This window comes from Ornithodoros turicata, chromosome 1, assembly GCF_037126465.1.
Source record: "Ornithodoros turicata isolate Travis chromosome 1, ASM3712646v1, whole genome shotgun sequence".
Lineage (NCBI taxonomy): Eukaryota > Metazoa > Arthropoda > Arachnida > Ixodida > Argasidae > Ornithodoros > Ornithodoros turicata.
In genome coordinates, this window is record NC_088201.1 from 179,539,643 (window position 1) to 179,565,797 (window position 26,155).

General features: G+C 45.0%; 1 protein-coding gene across 9 annotated transcripts; it reads right to left on the reverse strand.

Annotated features, from left to right (window-relative positions):
• Positions 1-4,003: 4,003 nt before the first annotated feature.
• Positions 4,004-25,676, reverse strand: LOC135378842 (uncharacterized). Of its 9 annotated transcripts, none has more exons than XM_064611974.1 (6): positions 25,599-25,676; positions 21,626-21,736; positions 20,900-21,114; positions 18,855-19,007; positions 16,181-16,333; positions 4,004-6,781 (listed from the first exon to the last, which is right to left on the reverse strand). In XM_064611974.1, exons 3-6 carry the CDS (start codon positions 21,021-21,023, stop codon positions 6,738-6,740), a joined length of 474 nt encoding a protein of 157 aa, XP_064468044.1. In that variant the 5' UTR covers positions 21,024-21,114; positions 21,626-21,736; positions 25,599-25,676; the 3' UTR covers positions 4,004-6,737. The 9 variants fall into 9 exon arrangements, with proteins under 9 accessions (XP_064468044.1, XP_064468042.1, XP_064468040.1 ...); XM_064611972.1 differs by lacking the exon at positions 4,004-6,781 and adding an exon at positions 8,876-8,998; XM_064611970.1 differs by lacking the exon at positions 4,004-6,781 and adding an exon at positions 9,029-9,528.
• Between the last annotated feature and the right edge of the window lie 479 nt (positions 25,677-26,155).

A 26,155-nucleotide genomic window follows, 5' to 3' on the forward strand; every position in this document is an offset into this window, starting at 1 on the left:
AATATGCACCCCTCGAGACTGACAAAGGTTAGGTCATTAGAGCCTTTTACGTGCTACATACGTTGGGGAGTGGGTCACTTCCTGTAGAATATGCACCCGTCGAGACTGACAAGGTCATTAGAGCCTTTTTTGTATCTCATACATTGGGAAGTGGGTCACTTCCTGTAGGATGTGCACCCCTCGAGACTGACCAAGGTTGGGTGAGGAGAGCCATTTGCATATTTCATACGTTGGGGAGTGGGTCACTTCCTGTAGAATATGCACCCATCGGGACTGACAAAGGTTAAGTCATTAGAGCCTTTTGCCTATTACATACCTTGGGGAGTGGGTCACTTCCTGTAGAACATGCACCTGTCGAGACGGATCAAGGTTAGGTCAGGAGAGCCTTCTGCAAATTTCATACACTGAGGAGTGGGTCACTTCCTGTACAATATGCACCTGTCGAGGCTGACCAAGGTTAGATCAGGAGAGCCATTTGCATATTTCACACGTTCGGGAGTGAGTCACTTCCTGTAGAATATGCACCCGTCAAGATTGACCAAGGTTAGGTCATTAGAGCCATTTGCATATTTCATACATTGGGAGTGGGTCAGTTCCTGTAGAATATGCAGCCATCAATACTAACCAGGGTTAGGTCAGGTAGCTTTTTTCGTATTACATACCTTGGGGAGTGGGCCACTTCCTGTAGAATATGCACCTGTCGAGGCTGACCAAGGTTAGGTCAGGAGAGCCATTTGCATATTTCGCACGTTCGGGAGTGGGTCACTTCCTGTAGAATATGCACCCGTCAAGACTGACCAATGTTAGGTCATTAGAGCCTTTTGCATATTTAATACGCTAGGGGAATGGGTCACTTCCTGCAGAATATGCACCGGTCGAGACTCACCAAGGTTAGGTCACGAAAGTCTTTTGCATATTTCATACGTTGGGGAGTGGGTCAGTTCCTGTAGAACATGCAGCCATCAATAGTGACCAAGGTTAGGTCAGGAGAGTCATTTGCATATTTCATACGTTGGGGAGTGGGTCACTTCCTGTAGAATATGCACCCGTCAATACTGACAGAGGTTAGGTCAGGAGAGCCATTTGCATATTTCATATGTTGGGGAGTGGGTCGCTTCTTGTAGAATATGTACTCCTCGAGACTGACAAACGTTAGGTCATTAGAGCCTTTTTCCTTGCTACATACGTTGGGGAGTGGGTCACTTCCTGTAGAATATGCACCCGTCGAGACTGACAAGGTCATTAGAGCCTTTTTCGTATCTCATACATTGGGAAGTGGGTCACTTCCTGTAGGATGTGCACCCCTCGAGACTGACCAAGGTTGGGTGAGGAGAGTCATTTGCATATTTCATACGTTGGGGAGTGGGTCACTTCCTGTAGAATATGCACCCCTCGAGACTGACAAAGGTTAGGTCATTTGAGCCTTTTACGTGCTACATACGTTGGGGAGTGGGTCACTTCCTGTAGAATATGCACCCGTCGAGACTGACAAAGGTTAGGTCATTAGAGCCTTTTTCGTATCTCATACATTGGGAAGTGGGTCACTTCCTGTAGGATGTGCACCCCTCGAGACTGACCAAGGTTGGGTGAGGAGAGCCATTTGCATATTTCATACGTTGGGGAGTGGGTCACTTCCTGTAGAATATGCACCCATCGGGACTGACAAAGGTTAAGTCATTAGAGCCTTTTGCATATTACATACCTTGGGGAGTGGGTCACTTCCTGTAGAACATGCACCTGTCGAGACTGACCAATGTTAGGTCAGGAGAGCCTTTTCCATATTTCATACATTGCGGTGGGGGTCACTTCCTGTACAATATGCACCCGTCGAGGCTGACCAAGGTTAGATCAGGAGACCCATTTGCATATTTCACACGTTCGGGAGTGAGTCACTTCCTGTAGAATATGCACCCGTCAAGATTGACCAAGGTTATTGGGAGAGTGGGTCACTTCCTGTACAATATGCACCCGTCGAGGGTGACCAAGGTTAGGTCAGGGGAGCCTTTTGCATATTTCATACGTTGGGGAGTGGGTCAGTTCCTGTAGAATATGCAGCCATCAATAGTGACCAGGGTTAGGTCAGGAGAGCCTTTTTCGTATTACGTACGTCGGGGAGTGGGTCACTTCCTGTAGAATATGCACCTGTCGAGGCTGACCAAGGTTAGGTCAGGAGAGCCTTCTGCAAATTTCATACACTGGGGAGTGTGTCATTTCCTGTAGAATATGCAGCCGTCAATACTGACCAGGGTTAGGTCAGGAGAGCCTTTTGCATATTTCATACGTTGGGGAATGGGTCACTTCCTGCAGAATATGCACCCGTCGAGACTCACAAAGGTTAGGTCATTAGAGCCTTTTTCGTATTTCATACATTTGGGAGTGGGTCAGTTCCTGTAGAATATGCAGCCATCAATACTGGCCAGGGTTAGGTCAGGTAGCTTTTTTCGTATTACATACCTTGGGGAGTGGGCCACTTCCGTAGAATATGCACCTGTCGAGGCTGACCAAGGTTAGGTCAGGAGAGCCATTTGCATATTTCACACGTTCGGGAGTGGGTCACTTCCTGTAGAATATGCACCCGTCAAGACTGACCAATGTTAGGTCATTAGAGCCTTTTGCATATTTAATACGCTAGGGGAATGGGTCACTTCCTGCAGAATATGCACCGGTCGAGACTCACCAAGGTTAGGTCTTTTGCATATTTCATACGTTGGGGAATGGGTCACTTCCTGCAGAATATGCACCCGTCGAGACTCACAAAGGTTAGGTCATTAGAGCCTTTTTCGTATTTCATACATTTGGGAGTGGGTCAGTTCCTGTAGAATATGCAGCCATCAATACTGGCCAGGGTTAGGTCAGGTAGCTTTTTTCGTATTACATACCTTGGGGAGTGGGCCACTTCCTGTAGGATGTGCACCCCTCGAGACTGGCCAAGGTTAGGTCAGGAGAGCCATTTGCATATTTCACACGTTCGGGAGTGGGTCACTTCCTGTAGAATATGCACCCCTCGAGACTGACAAAGGTTAGGTCATTTGAGCCTTTTACGTGCTACATACGTTGGGGAGTGGGTCACTTCCTGTAGAATATGCACCCGTCGAGACTGACAAAGGTTAGGTCATTAGAGCCTTTTCCATATTTCATACATTGCGGTGGGGGTCACTTCCTGTACAATATGCACCCGTCGAGGCTGACCAAGGTTAGATCAGGAGAGCCATTTGCATATTTCACACGTTCGGGAGTGAGTCACTTCCTGTAGAATATGCACCCGTCAAGATTGACCAAGGTTAGGTCAGGAGAGTCATTTGCATATTTCATACTTTGGGGAGTGTGTCATTTCCTGTAGAATATGCATCGTCGAGACTGACCAATGTTATGTCATTAGAGGCTTTTGCATATTTCATACGTTGGGGAGTGGGTCACTTCCTGTAGAATATGCACCCGTCAAGACTGACCAAGGTTAGGTCATTAGAGCCTTTTGCATATTTCATACATTGGGGAATGGGTCACTTCCTGTAGAATATGCACCCGTCGAGACCGACCAAGGTTAGGTCAGGAGAGCCTTTTACGTATTAAATACTTCGGTGAGTGGGTTACTTCCTGTAGAATATGCACCAGTCGAGACTGACTAAGGTTCGGTCAGGAGAGCCTTTTGCATATTTCATACGTTGAGGAGTGGGTGAATCTGAGACCTTCCGCATGAGCCTGCTTGAGAATAGGGCAGCGGTGTCCAATTCAACTCCCTCAGGGCACCTTGCCGTTCACTGTCGAGCATGCGTGTGCAAGCCACTTTTTGGGCACACAGTGGTAAAGCATATGTTCAAACAAAAGGTAGCAAGGGAGGTAGCTGAAGCATCTTTAATAATAAAGAAAGGGGATGTGTGTGTAAGCCATCCCTCCATTGGCCTGTTTTTAGATAGCATATCTGCATACGATGTAATCTCTGATGTGGATTAATATGCTCGGTACTTTGTCAAGCATGTGTGGCATGTGTGAAGGTGTTAGATAATGACGGGTTATCTGCTAAGCATATGTGTTGTAACAGTGGGGGGAACAGTGTATCTTATTCGTGTTTCAAACCTGTTCATCGTAGATGCTGTAATTTTCCTTGTCCGTCCCGAAATAAATATTCTGTCAGTTGTGAGTAAGCAGCCGTGGCGTCAACTTCGTGTCTTCCCTGTTGTGTTTATTGTTGCATTGAAGAATATATCAAGATACCAACTACCCCAACTTCGTACATTTGTGTAGTTGACTACAGTAGTTAAGTTACTGCAGGCGCCAACTACTTCCTTATTTGCAGCGACCTTTACGGCACGATTGTTCTTCTGACTTTACCTTGAGCTACCTGTTTGTTGAGAACGGATGTGCAGAGCAATTGTGTCGTGCGCGTGTACTAAATCTTCTCTTTTAGTGCTTGTGTAGTGAAGCCTCATTTGCTACGAATCAAAACTGCAACTTAGTTTATCGCGTAGGCACAAGCTTTGTATTTAACGATCGTAGCAATGGCTTGAGCCAAAGTTTATCATTGCTTGCGATTCATATTTAGTTGTCCAAGAACGCCACAAGGGATTGGTGTTGATGAAGAACGTTAAGTAGTTATACGTGTAGTTAAAATACATTGCAGTAGTTAAAGAAGTTGTTTTAACTGCTTCCCTGAAAAGTAGTTGAACTACTAGTTAAACTACTCCATCACGAAGTAGTTACCGCTAAAATACTGTAGAAGTAGTTGGTGGCCATCACTGCTAATGGGTGCTGTCACGCCGTCACGCCAACCTGCTGTATTGCCACCTCACTCGCCGTATACTTCGTGAAACATCCCAAACTACAAAAGATGAAGTACTGCTATCCCAAACCAAGTTCAAGCAGTGAGGGGGTTTCTTCGAACTGTTTATTGCTGTTGTGTTTGCTACCTCTCTGTTGCTAGGGTACGCTGTTGGTGGGAGAGCACGAAGGGAATGAATTCCCCACGCATGTATTGCTATTTACCATCAAGGTGTGAATGTCATTCAGTGCACATGTCATTTGCCAGGAATGACATTCAGTTTGCTGTGTGACACAGATATTAGTCAACAGCGTACCGGTTCTTGCCTCGAAATCTCCCTGTTTTGTAATGTTTCCCTTTCTCTACCTGTGGAAGTGGAATTCTTCTGGTCTCGACTTCCCTTACTTTTAGACTCAGTACTTTTTTCTCTTCCGTTATGTTTTACCTAAGGTACTTTGCCAAGAGGCACAAGTCCTGAAATGTCACCCATCCCACATCCCCTGATGTCCCTCCCCCCTTCTTAGTGGTTGTGCTTGATGTCCAGCTCCCCGCTCTTGTGGGGAGCTGCCCTTGCCTTTGCTTATGATGATGTTGATGATGATGATGATACTGATGGCCATGCCCTTTGTATCGACTTACTTAAGACCACACTACCCGAGGTTATTCGTGGCTCCGTTACATATTTGGCACCTTTCAATTTAGTATACCTAGTACCTGCTGTATGCCTGCAGTGCAGTGTTTCTTCTCACTGTTTTTTTTGTTTTTTTCAGAATCACAGAATCTCTATGATTTTGGCCAATTGGGGCCACTTAAAGCCACAGCCCTAAATCACGACCCACTAGATTATAATGAAACATGTCATAATCGGCAGCCCCTATGAGGAGTCCGTCCGCACGATCCGCTAGTCGCAACTCATCGGCCCGGGACAGCCCGCGAGATCTACATCATGATTGAACAATGAAAATTTGAATTTTGAACGCGCAGAAGTGGACGTGCGACTACCGTAGCAGACAAATAAAAACAACTTTGAGATGGAGAGTGGGGAGGTTCATCGTCGGAGGCGATGCTCTACCCCATTGCTGGTGGGTATATGGGGAATGAAATAATGAGCCCCTTCACAATACCGATCGAGGTCCGATGGTGTCCAGAAATGTCAAAAGAGCTTTGAGCGCAGATCGTTGCTGGGCTGGATTGGGCCAGGGACCAAGCAATTTCGATAGGGAGAAGGGGCGAGAGTCCAGCTGACTAAGAGACTCTGAGAGTGTGGTTCGGGAAGGTTGGTAGTGGGGGCAATGAAGAAGAATGTGCTCCAGATCCTCTAGAGCACCACAGTGGCAGCAGGTGGGAGAGTCAACTTGTCTCAAGCGGTAACACCACTGAGCTGTAAAGGCCACATCGAGCCGCATTCGGTGGATTAATGCACATCTTGACGAGAGGTGTTTCGTGGAGGAGGGGGAGGAGGAGTGTCGTTGGGAGGGACCCGAGAGGTCTGCCTGCCTGATTAGGCGGCATATGTTTCTCGGGAAGGGAAAGGTGGTGGAGAGGATGAGAGGAAAGGGTGAAGAGGATGTCCATGGGCCGACTTCAGGGGAACTGTCGGCATACGCCTATTACACATCTGAGCTGAGGGAAACCCAGGAAAAACCCCAGACGGCACAGCCGGCCCGCGGATTCGAACCGCGGACCTCCCAGTCTCCAAGCGCACGCGTTACCGCTGCGCCACCGGAGCTGGTGAGATGTTTCGTGGCATGCGGAAAGCGAGCGTTGGATCAACTTTGCTCAACACAGATGGGGGGAGGGGGAATGTCGGTTGTCCATTGGCGGGAAGCCAAATGTGTCACAAGGCGTCGCAGAATGGAACGGCGGTCTCCTCTCAGCAGAACGATACTGGTCCATTTCCGATACGAGAGTGCTGCTTCTGAGGCGCTGTCGGCCTGCTCATTCCTCACGACACCACAATGGGCTGGAACCCACTGGAGAACTAGCCTGTGGACTGTTGACCGTAGCAGACGACAGCAGCAGCTCCTATGAAAACACGTAGAATGATGATGATAATCAACTTTAGAATGAAATATCTTCTGTGGAACATCCACCTTTTGTAAAAGGTACTAAGGTAAGTTGAAGTACAAAGTATTGCAGAAATTGCGGAAACAATTAATAACCGGACCGATAAGTAGCGCCACCACTACCTTCCAAATGCCGCGCTGGGAAGCAGTGCGTATGACACACTGATGTATGACATGGTTGTTATAATCTGGTAGGACGTGCCCAAAATACTCGTATTTCTGGACAATACCCGACATCTACATCTGTACGTCCAGCATAGGTTGGATCGCGCGATCAGGAATGAGTAACACAAAATAACGGTCTGCCTGTGCAGATTTACACCCGATGATGGGTCGCCGATATGGATCATGCGGACGTCGGAAGAAAAGGATAGTGTGTGGCAACAACGGCTAGCCTAATATCGCATCATCGCCGGCGGCGGCGTTCAGTGCAGATCGGCCGCGTGCTCATTCGCGCGTTAACCTTACCTCCATGAACGCAAGCGAACTGGTGTCATACACCCAATGGTTCGAAATTAAAAGTGAGCACTGATACATGCATGATCTAAAACCCCGTGACTAGGGAACACGAAGGGACAGACACAAACACGAACCCTTCGTGTTCCCTTGTCTCGGGGGTTTTACATCATGCATCATCTTCACAAGCTCGCTTGCTTCCCAGCCATTTTTTCATTGATACATTGTCTTCATTACTTCACTGTCTCTTTAACGAACTGTATTGTGAATTATGAATTTCTAATATATGACGCGTAACACTGTCATGCGGTTTTACGCACCGCTGAAATGCTAGAACCTGAATAAATGAGTTTCTGAGTGCGAATTTGCCTTCAGTTTTAGTACCCCTGCCTCGTGTGGCTTCGTTCGGGGATCTTGAGCTCCGCCCATAATTTGTGCCCCCCGAAACGACAGTTCTCATAAATTTTTTCCCGGCTATTATTATTGTAGCAGAGAATGTATTCTGTAATAGAGTGGACATGTGATTTTTGTTTATGTAAAAAAGTACTGACGAACTCAGACTGACTTGGAGTTGAATTGGGAAAATTTAATTTCTGATGGAAGTTCTCGGAACGCATGGCAAAATCTCTCACGAGATAAATAGTGCTGACCCCATAGTGTTCAGACAAGTAGATTCTTTAATATGATTTCTTTCACGTTAGGCCAAACGTCCTGTATGTGTCAGTTCGAAATCGGGGCTTGTTAAGTACGATGGAAAGGGAGATTTAACGTTTTATAATGAGACCATTCTCAATATCGTATTAGCCGCAGGATAACTGAATTGGCTAGACAACCGCTCGACAAAATGGAAGAAAATATGTGTTCTAGTTCCAAGAGTTCTCCCTTCTACGTTGTCTGTGTCTTGAAGTGGCGTATTTACTGGTGGGGGCGACCCCCAATTTTTAAATATTTTTTTTAGTGCAGACTGTTCTACAACAAATTTAACGAGTTCCTGCGAAAGAAAGATCAGCGTATGTAACCTGCAGAGCAAGCTCAGGGGCTCTTTTCCTTTCGTTCCTAGTAAAAAATGCTTTCTTTAGTGAAAACAGCACATCACAGAACAAGCATCCCTCGTTTCTTGTTTTTTTTTCTTCGCAGTTCGCGTGCCGCTTCCACATGCTTGAGCTGTGCGTGTTGTACACCACTTGTCACGTGAGGGGGGAGCAACATATGTCGCTGTACACCGATCATCGCATCGATCATTTTATTCCGATCGCAGCCCCTGTCTCTGCAGCCCGCCATCATCGGTGACTGGTGTTGGTACGTTGAGAAAGGCGAAACGTTTTATGGTGGCATAGTTTATTTTCCTCTCGCACAAGGGGGGCGGCATCTGGACAGAGCCGACAGTTCCACAAATAAAGCAAGCACGCTTCACCCAGAGGTCGTTTTTTTTAAAAGAAATCCTGCAAAAAAATTTGAAGAAAAACGTAATTTTGGTAAAAGCGTGTTACGGCTCTAGGCTTCTGAATTCAGGAAGAGAAATGCTGCATTTATTTGGCAAGTTTAATTATACAACCTAGTTCAATTAATGTGTAGCATGATATTTTTAGATCTGAGTGACACCCTCTCATGGAGCACTTTGTATAGTTCCTTTGTCTCGCTAGCAACGGTCAGGTCGGCAGCAGTTACCTTGGTTCATACTCCACCTGGTGAATCGGTTTTGAGGGTTTCTCTGTGGTCCCTTTAAACAGACAACAGAAATAAAATACGGTAGGATACAGCCTTTCCTCTCTGTGCATTACCATGAGCTTTTTCAAGCCTTCCACGCTGAGGATGTGCGACAGAAATTAAAGAGGTACTTGGATGGCGTTTCAAGTGTACGTGGCCTCTGCACTTGTACATTTTCTATCCAAAGCATGTCTTGGATACATGTCAAACCACAGGTCAGCGCTCTGGCTGTACTAGCCCGTGCTCGTGTTAGCCCTAGCTGCTTGTTGTCTGAGCTGTTTGTGTTCCTGTTGAGCATGAACTTTGTATGTGTTCCTGCAGCACGGAGGTTGCATTTGTATGGCTTCATACGTGTGTATTCCGCTTATAACGCTGTGCCTCAAGTTTGCAGAACAAGGAATGCTCTTCTGTGCCTTTACACCTGTGTGCCTCTGCATGTTATGCCCCAGTTCCGTTGACGTGGCTGAACTTCGCAGAGCAGACATTGCACTTGTAGGGCTGCCTGGTCATGTGTGTTCACTTGTGATTCTGCAGGGTGGCATTCTGGCAAAAGAAAACATTATCTAGCCTGCGTATGTCCGCTGGTGATGTTTTAGCTGCACACTATGGCTGAACTTCGCAGAGTACTTGAAGGGCTTCTTGCTTGTGTGTGTCTGCCTGCGACAATACCAAACGTAAACAGAGCAAGTGACACATGCACACAAAAGGAAGGAAACAAGACTGTACTCTCAACTGAAACGTTTATTGTTGACTCACACTTTAAATACCAATTTGTTAGGCCATCAGCAGTAACTCACAGACAGGAATTTTAGAAAATGAAATTACATACATATCTAGTAATAGCATAGCTTGCTTATCACTAGTGCAATCACGAGTGCTGCCTGTGGCATCGCAAGTGCGTGCTGCGAGTGAAATCTGCAAGACCTTTCAGGTCCTGCAGACCAGGTCACCTTTATGACTTCTGGCCTTTCTTTAGGCCTTTTGACCTCTGACCTTTTAGACCAGGTCACCTTTATGACTTCTGGCCTGTGTGTGCCCACGTGTGACCCTGGCCGAACTGTGCAGGACACAGGTCGCAATTTAATGGCTACTCACCCGTGTGTGTCCGTTTGTGACGTGACAAATTGGTGCTCCGGCTGAACGCTGCAGGACAGAGATTGCACTTGTAGGGCTTCACACCTGTGTGCGCTCGCTTGTGACCGCGAAAGGTTCGCTCTCTCGCTGAACGCTCTGGGACAGAGATTGCACCTGTATGGCTTCTCGCCAGTGTGTGTTCGCTTGTGACATGACAGGCTTGTGCCATTATTGAACTCTGCAGGGCAGAGATTGCACTTGTATGCCATCTCATCCGCGTGCTTTCGCTTGTGATTCCGCAGCTTCTTGCTGTCGCTGAATTCTGCAGGACAGAGATTGCACTTGTATGGCTTCTCGTCCATGTGTTCCCGCTTGTGATTTGATAGGCTTGTGCTATGTCTGAACTCTGCAGGACAGAGATCGCACTTGTAGGGCCTCTCACCCGTGTGTGTTCGCCAGTGATTCCGCAGCTTTGAGCTATCGCTGAAATGTGCAGGACAAATATCGCATTTATATGGTTTCTTGAGGGTACGTATTTGCCTGTGACACCTGAGGGTCCTGCTCAGGCTGAACTCTGCAGTGCTGAGATCGCCGTTGCGTGAGCTAGACACTCTCACAAGTGCACACGGCCTGCACTTCTGCAACCCTTCTCCTGTGTGATGGTTTGCATGCTCTAGCAGGGTTGACTGGTGATGGAATGTATTGGAACATGCGTCACATGCAAGTGTCTTCGTGTCGTCACTTTTCGGGTGAACTTTCTTGCGGTCAATCTCGATGCATATAGTTGAACAAACGTTGAACGCTTATACGGTCCTTCTTTCTCTTTGCCTAATTTGCCTGCCTCTTGAGTCTTACTCTGCTTGAGAGGTTGCCCTGTGGGTCGACAGTTCGTAGTCACCAGTGCTGCATTGTCGAATTGCAGTTCAGCTGTTGTTGTGTCGACCTTGAACTGCGCATTTGAAGAAGTGGAACCTGAAGCTGCTCGATCACCACTTCCTCTTGGCTGGTCCTTAACAGGGAGCGTACCAGTTCTTTCTCTGGCTCCTGAAATACTAGCAGGAGTCGGACATCGAGAGTGCAGACATATTCTTGCTAATAAAGTGACACTGACTTTGTTCCATTTTTTTTTCTATTCCTTAGGCTGACCAACAGAATCTAGATACAGAAAGGCTGCGCGCTCCTCGGCTCGATGTAACAATTACGAGTCAGCCAGCCAGGATTGTGTTTTCAACAGCCGTAGCCAATCCCGAACAGGCTTTCAGCGATAGTGGCCGTGGAGGAAGAACTGTCGTCGAATGTCGCCGCATACTAAATGGGAAAACTTGGAAATAAATTGCAAAACGGTCTCAATCTTTCTTAGAACTGATTTTCTGGAAGGCGTGTTGCACTTCTCGTCCAACTAGTATTCAGGTCTCTGCAGGTTCCAGGTGAGCTGCAATAATTTCCGGGTTCTTCAATTGGCACAGCGGTGAATCGCAGTAGCGGACGAATGCCGACTTATAATGTCCACGCAGCGAAGGATAGAGAGGAGGTAATGTGCAGGCTTTCTCTATCTAGGTGGCACTGGTCTGACCCTCAGATAATTCAATGCAATTCAATGCAATGTAAACTTTCGCATTACTGTGAAGCTTGAATTAATGGAAGTGTTACCAGAGCCACTTCCTCCTCGTGTGGTTTCCCTACCTTTATATACTATGAATGGTACAGCTTTCAAAAGTCAGTTTAAAACTTGGCATGCCTCCTATTCAGTTAAATGTGTCACGCTACGACTGTGAGACGACAACAACAACAAAAACCCCTAATTATTAAAGGGGCACTAAAATGCAAACACAAGTTCACTTCAAATTACGTTACACGCTACGTTAATTCCGATCTTGTTATCATAATTCAAAACTTTGTTCCTGCTACGGAACACTATAATCGAAACCATACCGTGCTCTTTCTTGTGTCGGCGCTAAGCAGTGAACGTCGTTTACAACTCGTGCATTGGTGTTTTTAGTCCCTACTGCGCGTGCCACGCCATGCAGATACATAGCGCACGACAGAGCACGTTGCGAAGCGAACTGGCAACACTGTCTGAAGGATACGAGGACAAATGTTGTCAGCGGAACATTCGCGAGTACTGTTGTGGGCTACAATTCAGTGAACCGGAATTGAAAAATGCAGCGGTACGTATCATGCTGCGCATATACGAAATACTACGATCGGACCCGCTCCAAATCCGCATGGCCATGATAGGTAAGTGCGCGCTTTTCCTGCCCTCTCATTGGGTGCCGCCAATCTTTGCCTCCTGTGGATCCCATTCGTTGCCGCCAAAGACGGCTCTGTTTTCGTTGGGTTTTTCTTCTAAAATTCTTCTAAAACGTTGTCAGCTTATTCTGACAACGGCAGCGTGGTTGCAACAAAAAGTTATCTGAACGAAGGGCGAGAAGGAAACAGGAACGGGCACGTGACCGTTTTTCTTCGACCACGTCTTCCATTAACTTCACGGCAAACTGAGCTAGGCCAAGAACGTGCGCATGCCGAAAAGACAGGAATTTTTTTATTGCTATTACCAACGTAGTAGGGAACATATTTTGCAATGTAATAGGGTAAATATTATGTGTGCTTTGTTTCTGTCAAAAACGTGATGTTGCCTCGACGCATTTTGCGGACCAAATGGAAAAAAAATAAAGAAATTTTTATGCCAATCAAATTCGATAAAGGTGCTCAGAAGTGTTGGCAAAATCTCCCCCGAGGTAAACAGTGTTGACCCCCATAGTGTTTAGATCAATAGATTTTTGAATATGGCTTTGTATCACATTATGTGGAACCCCTATGTATGTATGCAGCTACTTAATGTGGTTAAAGTCTGCAAGAGTTGCAATAATGCGAAATTGGACAATATCTGCATCTATTTTCGCCTCCTGGCTAGTTCCATCTCAAATCGAACAATCCGGTACACTTGATGTCTCGAATGAACGGGAAAAAAATATATGTTGAAGCCATCGGTGAGTTAGGAGAAATAAAAGCTTTCCGAATTCTCTGCGCTGCGCGGTTCGGGAAGTAGGAGAGGAGGAAAAAACTGCCTCTCATAAGACGACGTCGTCGCGCGCGGGTTTGAGCGTTCGCTACAAGGCTATTTCTTGTCACATTATAGAAATTTCTTGATCTGGCTTTAGACCACTTAGGGCACAATAGGGTCCTGCGTTAGCAGTGCTGTACCGATTTTTGTTTGTCTGCAAAAAAATATCAAAGTTGACTCAAAGTGCCGAAAAACACCATATTCACTGCAGCTTTGCGGACGATGTACACAACGGATAAGACTGAGCTTTATGCCGTTTAATTTGTCATTCATAGGGCTATCGAATTATGTATAATTTGTTGCTCTATTCTGTAAGGAACGTAAGCCATACCTCTTTTAGTAGCACCATACCACCGAAAAATGACGAATTTCGGAAGCCTTTATCTAAAAAACCCCACCAAAAACTTACCTCGAAAATTTTATATGTTGTAGGTAGTTCCTTAGACTATGCACAGAAGCAAAATCAAAATTCGGACTTGATCGGTTGGCGCACTGTGAATTTTTTGCCAGCCCTATACGCGGAGCGCATTCAAGCGGAGGCACCGTGTCCCGCGTGTTGCAAAATAGAATTTTCCAGGGACTTTCAACTTCTGTCTTCACATAAAAAGTAACTGCCGTCATTTGAAACCATTCTGAGGTTTCAAGGTTTCCTTTTCAAGGTTCTGAGCGTTTGCGTTCATAAGAATGGTGTAATCGCTGAATCTAGATTGTGGAGCAACCAGATGTGCTCGCATTTTTTGCGGGATGTCACACATGTATTGCAAGTGCTGGGAGCAAGGGAAGAACATAATAATTTTACATCTTTGCAAGAGGCATATCTGTTCAAGGTTATTCTAAACAAGCATATTTACTGTACGCATTATGGCAGGAGGGACGCAGTGACTTCCAGTATTCTTTGAAACATTTCCTTTCCTACGGCCTCATGACCTCGGAGGGGGGAAATTGCACTGAGGAAAATGTTGTAGTGTCATACGCACACACTCAAGGCTAATTCATGGTGCCTTTTGTGAACCTTGCTGAAACAGCCCGACCGGCGCCGCTGTCCAGTATGTCATTCGGTTCGACATACTGCGACCATGGGAAGGTCCTGATCGCATTTACTCCCTGAAGACACCTTGCGCAAAGTTTCGCCTACACACAGAAGACGCTTCACTCACTTCTCGACTACAGAAGTGCATGGAGTGCCCTTATACAGAGTGTGCGACGACATCTGCATTACTGTAGTGTGTCGTCCTGGTATCACACCTACCTCAATGACCTCTTCGTTGTACAGTGCTGATCGTGTGGATTTCGCTAACTACCGCCTCATACACAAGAAAAAAGTGCTATAGACAAAGGATTTTCGCTTTGCTTCGGAGATCGGCGTAGCTGCCATAAAGACTGTGCTTCCAGCAGATCAAGCCGAAGGCGTAACAGAAGTGGGTCAGCTATGCAGAAGCTGCTTCAAGTACTTCACAGCAAAGGTGGCTGAATCATAACACGCAGCAATGTTGCCCACATTTGAAAGAAAATCTAACAAGAACCTGCCATCAAAAGTAACATTAAGGAAAGTGGCTTCCACAACGGCCTAAAGCAGTTCATGACACGAGCACTCTCATCCACCCAGAATGCTCTGCATAACTTACGTTACCTTCTCACCTTCGTCACCTTGTCTTCTTCGCTGTCAAGTTCTTGTTATTCTGTGTACTGTAAATATGCTTCGATATGATCACCGTGGACAAACATACCTCTTATAAAGACGCAAAAGTATTCTAAAGAATTCTGTTCTTGACGGGCTCCCAGCACCTGCAATGCATGTGTGTCATCCCGCAAAAAACGTGAGCACATATGGTTGCTCCACAATCTACATTCAGCGATTACAACACTATTATGAACGCAAGCGCTCAGAACGGTTTCAAATGATAGCAATTACTTTTTATGTGAAGACAGAAGTTGAAAGTCCCTTTGGAAAATTCGATTTTGCAACACGCGGGACACGGTGCCAAGGTTTGAATGCGCTCTGCGTATAGGGCTTGCAAAAAAATCACAGTGCGCCTACCGATAAAGTCCGACTTTTTATTTTTCTTCTGTGCATAGCCTAAGGAACTACCTACAACATATAAAATTTTCGAGGCAAGTTTTTGGTGGGGTTTTTTAGATAAAGGCTTCCGAAATTCGTCATTTTTCGGTGGTATGGTGTTACTGAAAGAGGTATCGCTTACGTTCCTGACAGAGTAGAGCAACAAATTATACATCATTCGATAGCCACATGAATGACAAATTAAACGGCATAAAGCTCAATCTTATCCGTTTTGTACATCGTCCTCAAAGTTGCAGTGAATATGGTGCTTTTCGGCACTTTGAGTCAACTTTGGTATTTTTTTGTAGACAAACAAAAACGGAGACAGCACTGCCAACGCAGGATCCTATTGTGCCCTAAGTGGTCTAAAGCCAGATAAAGAAATTTCTATAATGCGACAAGAAATAGCCTTGTAGCGAACGCTCAAACCCGCGCGCGACGACATCGTCTTATGAGAGGCAGTTTTTTCCTCCTCCCCTACTTCCCGAACCACGCAGCGCAGAGAATTCGGAAAGCGTTTATTTCTCCTAACTCACCGATGGCTTCAACATATATTTTTTTCCCGTTCATTCGAGACATCAAGTGTACCGGATTGTTCGATTTGAGATGGAACTAGCCTCCTTTGAGAGACTGCCATAGAAGAGAACAAGTTTTGGAAAGCTGATACATGACGAACAGAAAACTGAAAAGCATTTATGTTGCATCCCGTCTTTTGACAACATGGTGCCATTCAGTTTGGTGTTGACTAATATGCCTGCCACACAGGCAGCCTTCAATTACCATTGAAGCCAATGGCCGTTGAAAATATGCACAGCACCACCAATGGTATAACGCGACACGTTCTCAAAGAACACTGGATCCAAAACGCCTGGGCAGGTTGACAGGTTATGCACTTGGTGGCGCGACACGCATGTTCAACGGCTGTTGGTTTCAATGGTTATTGAAGACTGCCCATGTGACAGTCTGGGCATAAATTCCCTTCACCGTTTTGTATTTACCTTCTGATGTTGAATCACAGTTGTGTCCCATCTGGTCCTGTTCTGTCAAGACTGCAATGTTGTAAGGCTCTGTCTTCACTTCTATGATTGGATGTTCATTCAAAGAGTCCTCTCGAGGTTCTTCTTTAATGTGACACATCCCAGCTGTCACTCCTGAAGCAAAACAAAAAAGGAGAGAAGTAAGCCACATTGCAAGTATTCAAGTCATGTGACTGCTGCCCCTGTACCATTTCTAAGCCTGGTTGCATGCTCTACTACACCTAGAAAGTGTGCACCACGGCCTGTAACGAAAAGTGGGGTGAATGTTGTTCGAGTTGAAGCATGGGAAAGTGCTGTTGGGTGAAAGATCTTGGAAGGGTGAAAGCGGTACCGGAAAGGTGGGAATGGGAAGGTGTGAGAAAGGATAAGTACAGCCTGCGCAAGATATCCTTTCGAGACTCCATGTCTGCCGTGTGTGTCTATGTGAACTTCGTAGAACTTTTTATCGCGCGTCTCATTTCTCGGGACAAAGCGGCAGGCATACTGACTGGAGGAGCTTGTCGTGTCGGGAGCAGTTCGGAGCGCCGTCATCGCTGGTACCAGAATGTATGCCGTGTTGCCGCAGAGTGAGTAGCCCTCAGCGCACACCTCGAGTTGCAACTTATCTATACATATTACGTACAAAAACATCAGCCGACAGGAATTCCTTGTGGCTGTATGACACGAGACAACTAGGACGCTAGAAAACTAGGAATCCCTTGTAGATATATGACACGAGACAACTAGGATGCCAGAAAACTAAGAATCTTTTGTGGCTGTAGGACATGAGGCAACTAGGGCTCTAGAAAACTAGGAAGTCTTTGTGGCTACATGACATGCATTTAGGATGCTAGAAAACTAAAGATTAGGGGTGTGCGAATCCGAATATTTTAAGTCGAATCGAATATCGAATCGAATGGGGAAAAAAAATCCGAATACCGAATCGAATATCGAATATTCGTGCAAAATTTACAATATGTGACTTTCGCACTAAAAGTTTCGATTTTGTAGCCTATGGCTTTAGTGTATTTTTTCTGGCATTAACTGTCACGAGAGACATGCAGTTCTTCTGTTTAAAGCCCATACTCTTTAATTTTACATGAGAGTGCTTCCTGCTTTTCAGGTGAGCCTACACTTACTGGAGTACTGGAGTGGTTACCTTCATTTCAAAATTTTATACCAGGCAGTAGCATATTATACGGATGAGGCTGTAATTGTTTCAGACAACCACAGGACATTTGTGAAACAAACAAATTGGCATCCTGCCTCAGCTTTGCCATGAACACCTTTTAGTTTCTTTGCACTCGCCCTCGGAAATTGCACTACTAAAATTTTAGACGTAAAGGACAGCTTTAAGACACCCTTCTTGTTCGTGGGCTGTAGTCATTATTCAAGAGTTCTAACTTTTTTAGAGGTAACCTCACAGGCATCAAATCAAAGTCCCTTGTCGGCACCGCTAAAGTGCACGTGGGAGGGGTGCCACCCCTTCCACAGACAATGTCTACAAAAGTAACTTTGGATAACGTTATCTTAAACTAAACACCGTCCTGCCTGCGTTGGTCCTGCAGCAAGGGCAATTTTGTAAAGCAGGCTTCACCGTATGCACGGAAGCATCAGGTGAAGCCCACTTTCGGGTTGTGTGGTTCATATTCGTGGAATAGTCGAATATTCGAAAAATCTAATATTGGATATTCGATTCGCGAATCGAATAATTCGAGCGTTTGATATTCGATTCGATTCGAGAATTCGAATATTCGCACACCCTACTAAAGATCCTTTGTGACCATATGACACGAGACAACTAGGACACTAGAAAACTAAGAATCTTTTGTGGCTATATGACACAAGACATTTAGGATGCTAGAAAACTAGGGATCCTTTCTGGCTATATGACACAAGACAGCTAGGACACTAGAAAACTAAAGATCTTTTGTGGCTGTAGGACATGAGGCAACTAGGACACTAGAAAACTAGAAATCCTTTGTGGCTATACGACACGAGACAACTAGGACACCTGAAAACAAGGAAGTCTTTGTGGCTGTATCACATGAGACAACTGGGACGCTAGAAGGCTACGTCAAAAGTGTTGGCAAAATCACCCCTGAGGCAAATATGTTGAGCTCATAATGTTCAGACAAGTATATTTTTTAAATACGATTTTGTATTCCGTTAGGTGAGTGCTGTATGGGTATGCAGTTACTTGTGTGGGTTAGACCTTGCAAAAGTTCCAATATTGCAAAATTCGTTAAAGAATTTTCGCGTCTATTTTGCCACCTTTGAGAGACTTCCATAGAAGAGAGTGAGTGCTGATACATGCTTGACAGAAAACTAGAGGGCATTTCTGTTGCATTCCCTTTCTTAGCCACATGACACCATTCAGCTCAGTGCTGAGTACCATCGGTGTCAGACAGGCAGTCTTCAATCGCCACTGAAGCTAATGTTCATTGCTCACTACATGCATGTTCAATGTTAGTCAGTTGTCAACAGTTTTCGAGCTGTTTTTCCCCAATCCAACTTGTTTTTCCCCAATCCGTGATGTACCAATTTGCCCACACTATAGCCTTAACTCAGTTCAATGGCTTTTGGTTTCAATGGTTATTGAAGACTGCCCACATGACAGCCTGAGTATAAATCCCTTTCAGTCTTTTTGTATCACCTTGTGACGCAGAGCCACAGCTGTGCCCCATTTGCTCCTGCTCTGCTATAATTCCAACGTTGTAAGGCTCTGTCTTCACTGCTGTGATTGGATCTTCATTTGAAGATTCCTCTCGAGGTTCTTCTTTAATGCGACACCTGCCAGGTGTCGCCCCTAAGGTAAAACAAAAGAGGGAGAAGTGAGCAACATTACATTGCGATGCTTCGGGTCATGTGACGACCACCAACCTGTACCCTTTCTGAACCTGGTTGCGCTCTGTTGTGGCTGGGCCCGGTTCTACCAATGCCGAATAACATTTGAACTGAGATCGAAAGTCCCTTAACTTGAATTTAGCACTTAGCTGTGCTTCACTGAAGGAAGTTACTGTCACTGAAACGTTCATCGCATCAACAAGTAACATTCATAAAAAAGAATGAAGTTTTGGCAACCCTTAATTTCGGCTCAGAGTTGACCAGCGTTGGTGAAGCCGGGTCTAGAGGCGTGTGCTGCTTCCCGTATCAGAAAAGGTCGGCACAGCATGAATGCTGCGTGAGTCGAAGCATGGGAAAGGGCTATTGGTGAAAGGTTCCACGTTTTGGAACGGTGCTGGGGTACCGGAAATGTGGGTACGGGAACGGACAAGTACAGCCAGCGCAACTGTCCGCAACTGTTTGAGACTCCGTGCTTGTTGTGTGTATGTATGTGAACTTCCCAGAATTCTTTGTTTATCGCACGCCTCACTTCTCGGGACAGAGCAGCTTACTAAGTGGAGGAGCGCGTCGCGTCGGGAGCAGATCGGTGCGCTGTCGCTGTTGTCGCAAGAGGCAAATGTAAATGACCTGTACATCCAAGACTTACCTGTACGTAACTTACACGCAAAACAAGGAATCCCTTGCGGCTATGTGACGTGAGATAGCCAGACGTATGGCAACATCGTCAGAAATGTTTGTCACTTCAGAAGTACAGAATCGTACTGTGATATGTTCCAAAGGAGCACTCTACAAACAGATTGTTTTAACCCCATCTCTCCCTGAATTCCAATCATGTATCCAGCTTTATCCACATATCACCTTGGCAATTTTCATTAGTGGGTGGTTGTATGCAGGAAAACTGAAATACAGTGAAACGTCGTTAATATGTACCCGCTTAAGCCGAAGTTGCGCTGAATCCCTGTCGCGACTCCCATTGAAACCATTGTACTATTTGCTACCCACTTAAGCCGTAGCTGCTCGCAGCCTCAATATCGGTTAATGCGTACTTTTTTGTTCTGAAACAGACCGTGCAGAACAAAAAAAAAAAGCTCCTCCCCTACCCCAAGAACGAAGATTTGGAAGCATGTGGCTCCTCCAGAAAAGGGGTGAGGAGGAGACGTCATTATCAGCAGAGTAGAGTGTGGAAGCAGGCCCCAAACCTCCCCCCCCTCCTATAGTCTCATTTCTCACTTGTTTGTCACGTGTGTTGGCTTGTGGGACAGCGCCATGCCACCGTGTCCTGAACATCAAGGAGAAAGTAGGACATCATCCATACCATCAATCAGTTTGCCAGAAAACGGGGTCTTCTTGAACAGCTCGCCAGTAATGTTGGTGGATTTGAAGCCGCCTCGGCACGAAGCGAAAGTAATGGACTACCTTGTTGCAAAGTTAATAAAAGGCGATATCTATCTTCATTTTGTCAAACATGTTCCATTTTTCTTCCATTAGGCAGGTACGTGGACTTGTATTTTGAGTTTTTGGTTAAGCCGTACTACCGCTTAGTGCGTAGTTTTTTCGCGTCCCTGCCAGGTAATCATTAACGAGGTTTCACTGTAATAATGCCCAGACAAAAGCAACCACAGAAAGGAATTCACATTTTTAGGTGGTAATACGCGCATCCATAAGCACTCAACAACACAACTAAGGGAAGGGCAATGTCGCACGCTTCTATGCAAACACACAACACAGTGCATCAGCAAAGGCGTCCACACCGTCCATGCTAGTGACTGACCGGAGCAACTTGTTCCACGGATGAATTGCATGTGCAGGCTGTATGTGACCTAATGTGTTTACTATAGCAAAGTATGACATCACCTCCTGATGGAGGCTGGTCGCAGTGCCGTCGCTGGACCTGGCCCTGTTGTGGTAGGCACGCAACATCAGGTGGTTCCAATTTTACCCTCAAGAGGTCACCGTCGAACTTTAGAGAGAGCAGCATTTCCTGGGGTTGCGAATCAGATGCGGTGGAACGTGATGACTCAAAGTATTTCTTGCCTCTTCCTTAATAAACAGCTGTCAGCCCTTGTGTCCTGCAAGTTACGAATGAACATTTGGGTCGAGAAATAAAAAAAATGCATGAACAACACGTCGAATGCAGAGATAACAGAAAAATGCTGAAAACAGTACAGATTTTAGTTTCATTTATGATACGTTAAAGTGACCATAAAATTGTATGTATTATATGTAAATTATAATACTACATGTAAGCTATGTAATATACATGTAATATGTTTGACGTCAAATCGTAATGCGTATGTTCGACGTCACTCGGTCCAGGGTTTGCCCCTTTGTCTCCTGCCGGTAGGAACAGTTGCATGCATAGGAGCAGTACATAGCTCTCTTCCTTTTTTCGAAAAGGAATTTTTGAGGCGTGCGATACTTGTTATATGGCCATTTGCAAACCGTGTGTTTGTATGAAGAACATACAAACACACGGTTTGCAAATGGCAGCTGGCCATATAACATAAGTAACCAAGTCGTAAGCAGCTAACTGTAGTCGTTATGTTACCGTAACTGTAATGGATTAAAGCACTGACTCACTGTCCCCAGGGGAGTGGTCTGTGTTCAATTCTTCTGTGTGTGCATTGGTTCCAGGTCAGTCAGGAGAAGTGCCAGAAAGATTTTTGATGGCTCTTGTATCCATTGTCTTCTCTGAAGAAAGAAAGACGATACTTTTATTAGAAAAATGTTCCCCAGTTTGAGCACCTGGTGTTTGTAAGATATAAAGGCTGATGACCACAGCTAGGATGTTCATGCAAAATGCATGTTTTTAGAATGCACTGCAGCGTATGTATGCCATAACTAGAGCCCAGATATTTAGGCACAAAAAAAAAAACTTGTTGTAGGCGCCTACAAAAGGCGCTAAAAATCTCGACTTGGGCACAGAAAATGGCATTATAGGCGTTATAAATTGTTGTTTCAACAACAGCACTGAAAGCACACACATACAAAAAAGTGAATAGATCAGTTCTATCAGCAGGAACGATACCGTAAATGGTGGTTATGACTGTTTTTTTTATTTTTTTTCTGCATTAAATGTATTTATCCTACTACAATGAAAGAAATAAATTTCCATGGTCAAAAGACAAGGCCTCTAGCCATTGCCACCTGTTCCACGACACTTCTCGGAAGGACTTGTCGCGAGCGGCGAGCAGTATACACTGGCGATATTCAAGCATCAGAAGCTTTAGTGTGACGCTAAAATTACTTAGACCTTGAACTTTTTAAGCATTGCCTTCTCAATTTCGTTTCAATTCTGCTCACACCGGACGCGGGGTCACCTTCGCTTGACAGCCCACGAGGAGGGGAGCTTGCTAATGTTGCCAAACTGCAGTGATGGCCACGAACTACTTCTACAGTAGTTTAACTATAACTACTAAATACTTTGCAATGAAGTAGTTTAACTAGTAGTTTGACTACTTTTCGGGGGAGTAGTTTAGACAACTACTTTAGCTACTGCAATGTATTTTAACTACATCTATAACTACTTAACGTTGTCCGTCAACACCAACCCCTGTAGTGTTCTTGGACACCTAAACGTGTGTGTACGCTAAAATATGATTTAGTACACATGCACGGCACAATTGAACCTCTGTATGCAATAAGGGGATATGTCGAAAAATCCCAAAATGAGAAAAGGGGCCTGATCTGATTGTCCATCCCATTGACACACATGCATTTCCCATTTTTTACCATGCTGTAGCTGGCCAACAAATCGCAATAAGGTCCTAAATTTTCATTGGCAGGTGCATACTGGTACGTAGATGTCATTGCAACAAAAATAGTAAAAAGAGGATAAGTCGACTTATCCCCTTATTGCATTCAGAGGTTCAATTGCTCTGCACCTCCGTTCTCATCAGACGAGTAGCTCGAGGTAAAAGTCGGAAGCACAGTCGTGCCGTAACGCTTGTGGCAAAATCGGAAGTAGCTGTTGCCTGCAGAAACCTAATTACTGTATTTAACCACTCGAAGTAGGAGTTTAAATAGTAGTTTCCACTACATTTCTGCAAGTAGTTGATAACTACCTTTTAACTACAATCAGGTAGTTTAACTAGTCGTTTAACTACATGTAGTTAAATAAAATATCTTTTTGGCCTTGCTGGTGACAGACTTTCATGACGTAAGAGCGTTAAAAACAGGACAAACATAAGACACACTCAAGAGTGGGCAATCACTTTCAACCACTTTACTGACATGCCACATGGAAGGCATTGCAACAGGTCACTATTAGGCATTATAGTCATTGCACATCACATCATTGTCATCACAGGCATTATAGTCATTGCAACAGGAACTCCCTTTCACATAACAACATACTTTCCGAGCTAACACACATGTTGCCCGCCTTCTTGATCAGGCAGGCCTCCCAGATCTCTCTGCTTTTGATAGGGTGTCGCTAACACGAAAAGTGACCATCACTGGGAGGAGCTTACGAGCATGCCACGTCACTGCAAGACGTAGGTGAAAGCTTCCTATATTTCATTCTGTTTTTATTGAAAATACCATCGCACCTGCACTCCCTTGTGTGTATAAGCAAGTTACCTTGTTTACTGTTTTTACAATTCTTACGTTAACTCTTCTCCTTATAATTGTAATTCTTATAAAAACAGTAAACAAGATATCTTGTTTATACACACAAGGAAGTGCAAGTGTGATGGTATTTTCTATAAAAGCAAAGATAAGAGGGAAATATTAAAAGCAGAGAGATCTGGGAGGCCTGGCTGATCAAGAAAGCGGGCAACACGTGTGTTAGCTCGGAAAGTATTTTGTCGGCTGGAAGGGAAAGGGAGTTCCTGTTGCAATGACCATACGCGCCTTCCAGGTGCATCAGGAGGTGGCAAAAACCAAGTAAGAACAAATGCCATTGACTGCATGATTCTGGCATAGTTTCTTAATTAAAATTCAATGACACGTTTTCTGGGGCACCTCGTATATTTATTACACTAGCAAGGGGGCTCGAAACCTGAAAAGGAAAAAAATATAACGCGGGTCACCTGCTGGCACCAGAGAGAAACGCCAGCGGACAATAAACCGTGTTTCTTCATAATACGCAATTTCAAACTGGGAAGTGTCTGGAGGTCCGTCGGACTCACACGAGAGATCCGCCGAATGGACAAGATTGTTTATACATCGTAGTCCGTCGGCTCTTCATTATGTCATGTTAGATCAAGTTAGTTTAGTTTAGGTTGGGTTAGGTTAATGTTAGGTTAGTGCAAGCTAGCCTCGTGCAGCTCTAGGTTAGGCTGGTTAGGAAATAGAGTCTAGTTCCTCATACCACGGACCATCCGACGAACCCCACTGCATCAAGAATCAGGTCCGTCCGACAGACCTATAGACATAGCTTTCAAACTATTCCGAAGCAGACGCTGACAGACGACATAAGCTGTAGGCTGGATAGATGCCGATACATTTTTATTACTATCTCCATTGCACTTCCTGTGGTAGTGTTTACAAGAACTGTTGTTTTTCGTAAACATTGCATAAGTGCTAGTGAGCGCACTTTGTTGCACTTGTTTCATTGTGAGCTTGTATCGACTAGCCTAAAGCAATGTTCTGCGTTAGACTATTAGGACACCTGCCGCCATCTCACGGAAGAGAAGAGAAGCGGTGGAGACGGAGGGAGAGAGGGAAGAGCGCCCTCACTTGTTTTTTTTTTTTCCTTCTTGAGGAATCGATCGGGAGGACGAGATGTAACGTGTACGATGGAGGGCTTAATCGCTCGCCATCTTCATTAAAGTTTCCTTTTGCACTAAGAGACCTGTGTTATCATGCGTCCTGACCACTGACATGTCATGTTTGACAAACAGCTATTTCGGTTTTAAAGAGCTTTATCAGTCGCTGCATTTCTTTAAACTTCATTAGAAAAGTCAAGTACGCGAACCTCAGCGAACCTGGCTTAAAATTTGCAAGGTGATCGGACCTCTGGAAACGAGCGGGTTTCGACTGCGAACCCAAGGGCCGCCGAAAGTTCGCTATCATGCACCAATCTGTCCATACAATTAGTATCATTTCAAGACATTCAGACCAGATAGTATTTCTGAAAATGCGCAAAAAGTTGGAACCGTCCTTTTGTGACGCAGCATTTAATGGTATCCAAGGACCAAGACTAAAGTCACGGTGCTAGAGAGAACTCGATGTTTTCTGAGTTCTTTTCTGTGAGCGTGGGGTCTATGCCTTGCTTCTTGAGGTTCTTCTCCAATTATTTTTCGTCCAGACAATCCTGCGACACCCATAGCACAAAACAAAGGATGTAATCAATATTAATAATAATTGGGGTGCTTTTACACGTAATGCCAGTCAGAGGCTTTTTCTAAGTGACACTTGAAGTTACTTTGCCATTGCTAGAAGCGTGTTAAAAACTTTAAAGTTTGTGTCGAACACGTTTACATGAGATAAACTGATGTTCTGAGGCTGGAACAACATAGAGGGGACAGATACAAACAAACAACAAATCCCTACAGCTGGCTAACCTTTTCAGTGGCTTTCATCTTTCAACGTTTACATGTTAACTTACCGCCATGCATGGAGGCCGCCATGGAAGAAAGGAGGAACGAATCATGTCAATGACAATGCCGATGTCACGTTGCACGACTGGCAGGGTAGAAAGAGATCAAATATAATGGTATGTCTAACAATACCATCGCGGTATCTGAAACGTATTTTAAAGAATTCAGTTGCCGATATCACTGAACTGGTGTTAAGTTTCACACGCGCAACAAAAAAAAAGTAATGTGACGAGGATGGTTAACGTCGTCTGCTACGACCGTCTGCTGCAACAAATAGATATAAGGCTGTCTGTGTACGTCAGAGACATGTTGGTAACTGTTGGTAACAAATTGCACATGAGTGGTACGAACGAATTACACATTTGCTTATACGTATAATTATATTTTATCTATTTCTATTTCTACCTTTCGCGGGTTGCAACGCTTGCAACGACATCGGCACCATTCTTTCCTCCTTTCTTCCATGTAAACATGTTCGCATGTTCGGCATCGGCACAAACTTAAAGGCCTCTAGCCCGTTTCTAGTAATGGCAAAGTAGCTTCAAGTGTCACTTAGAAACAGCCT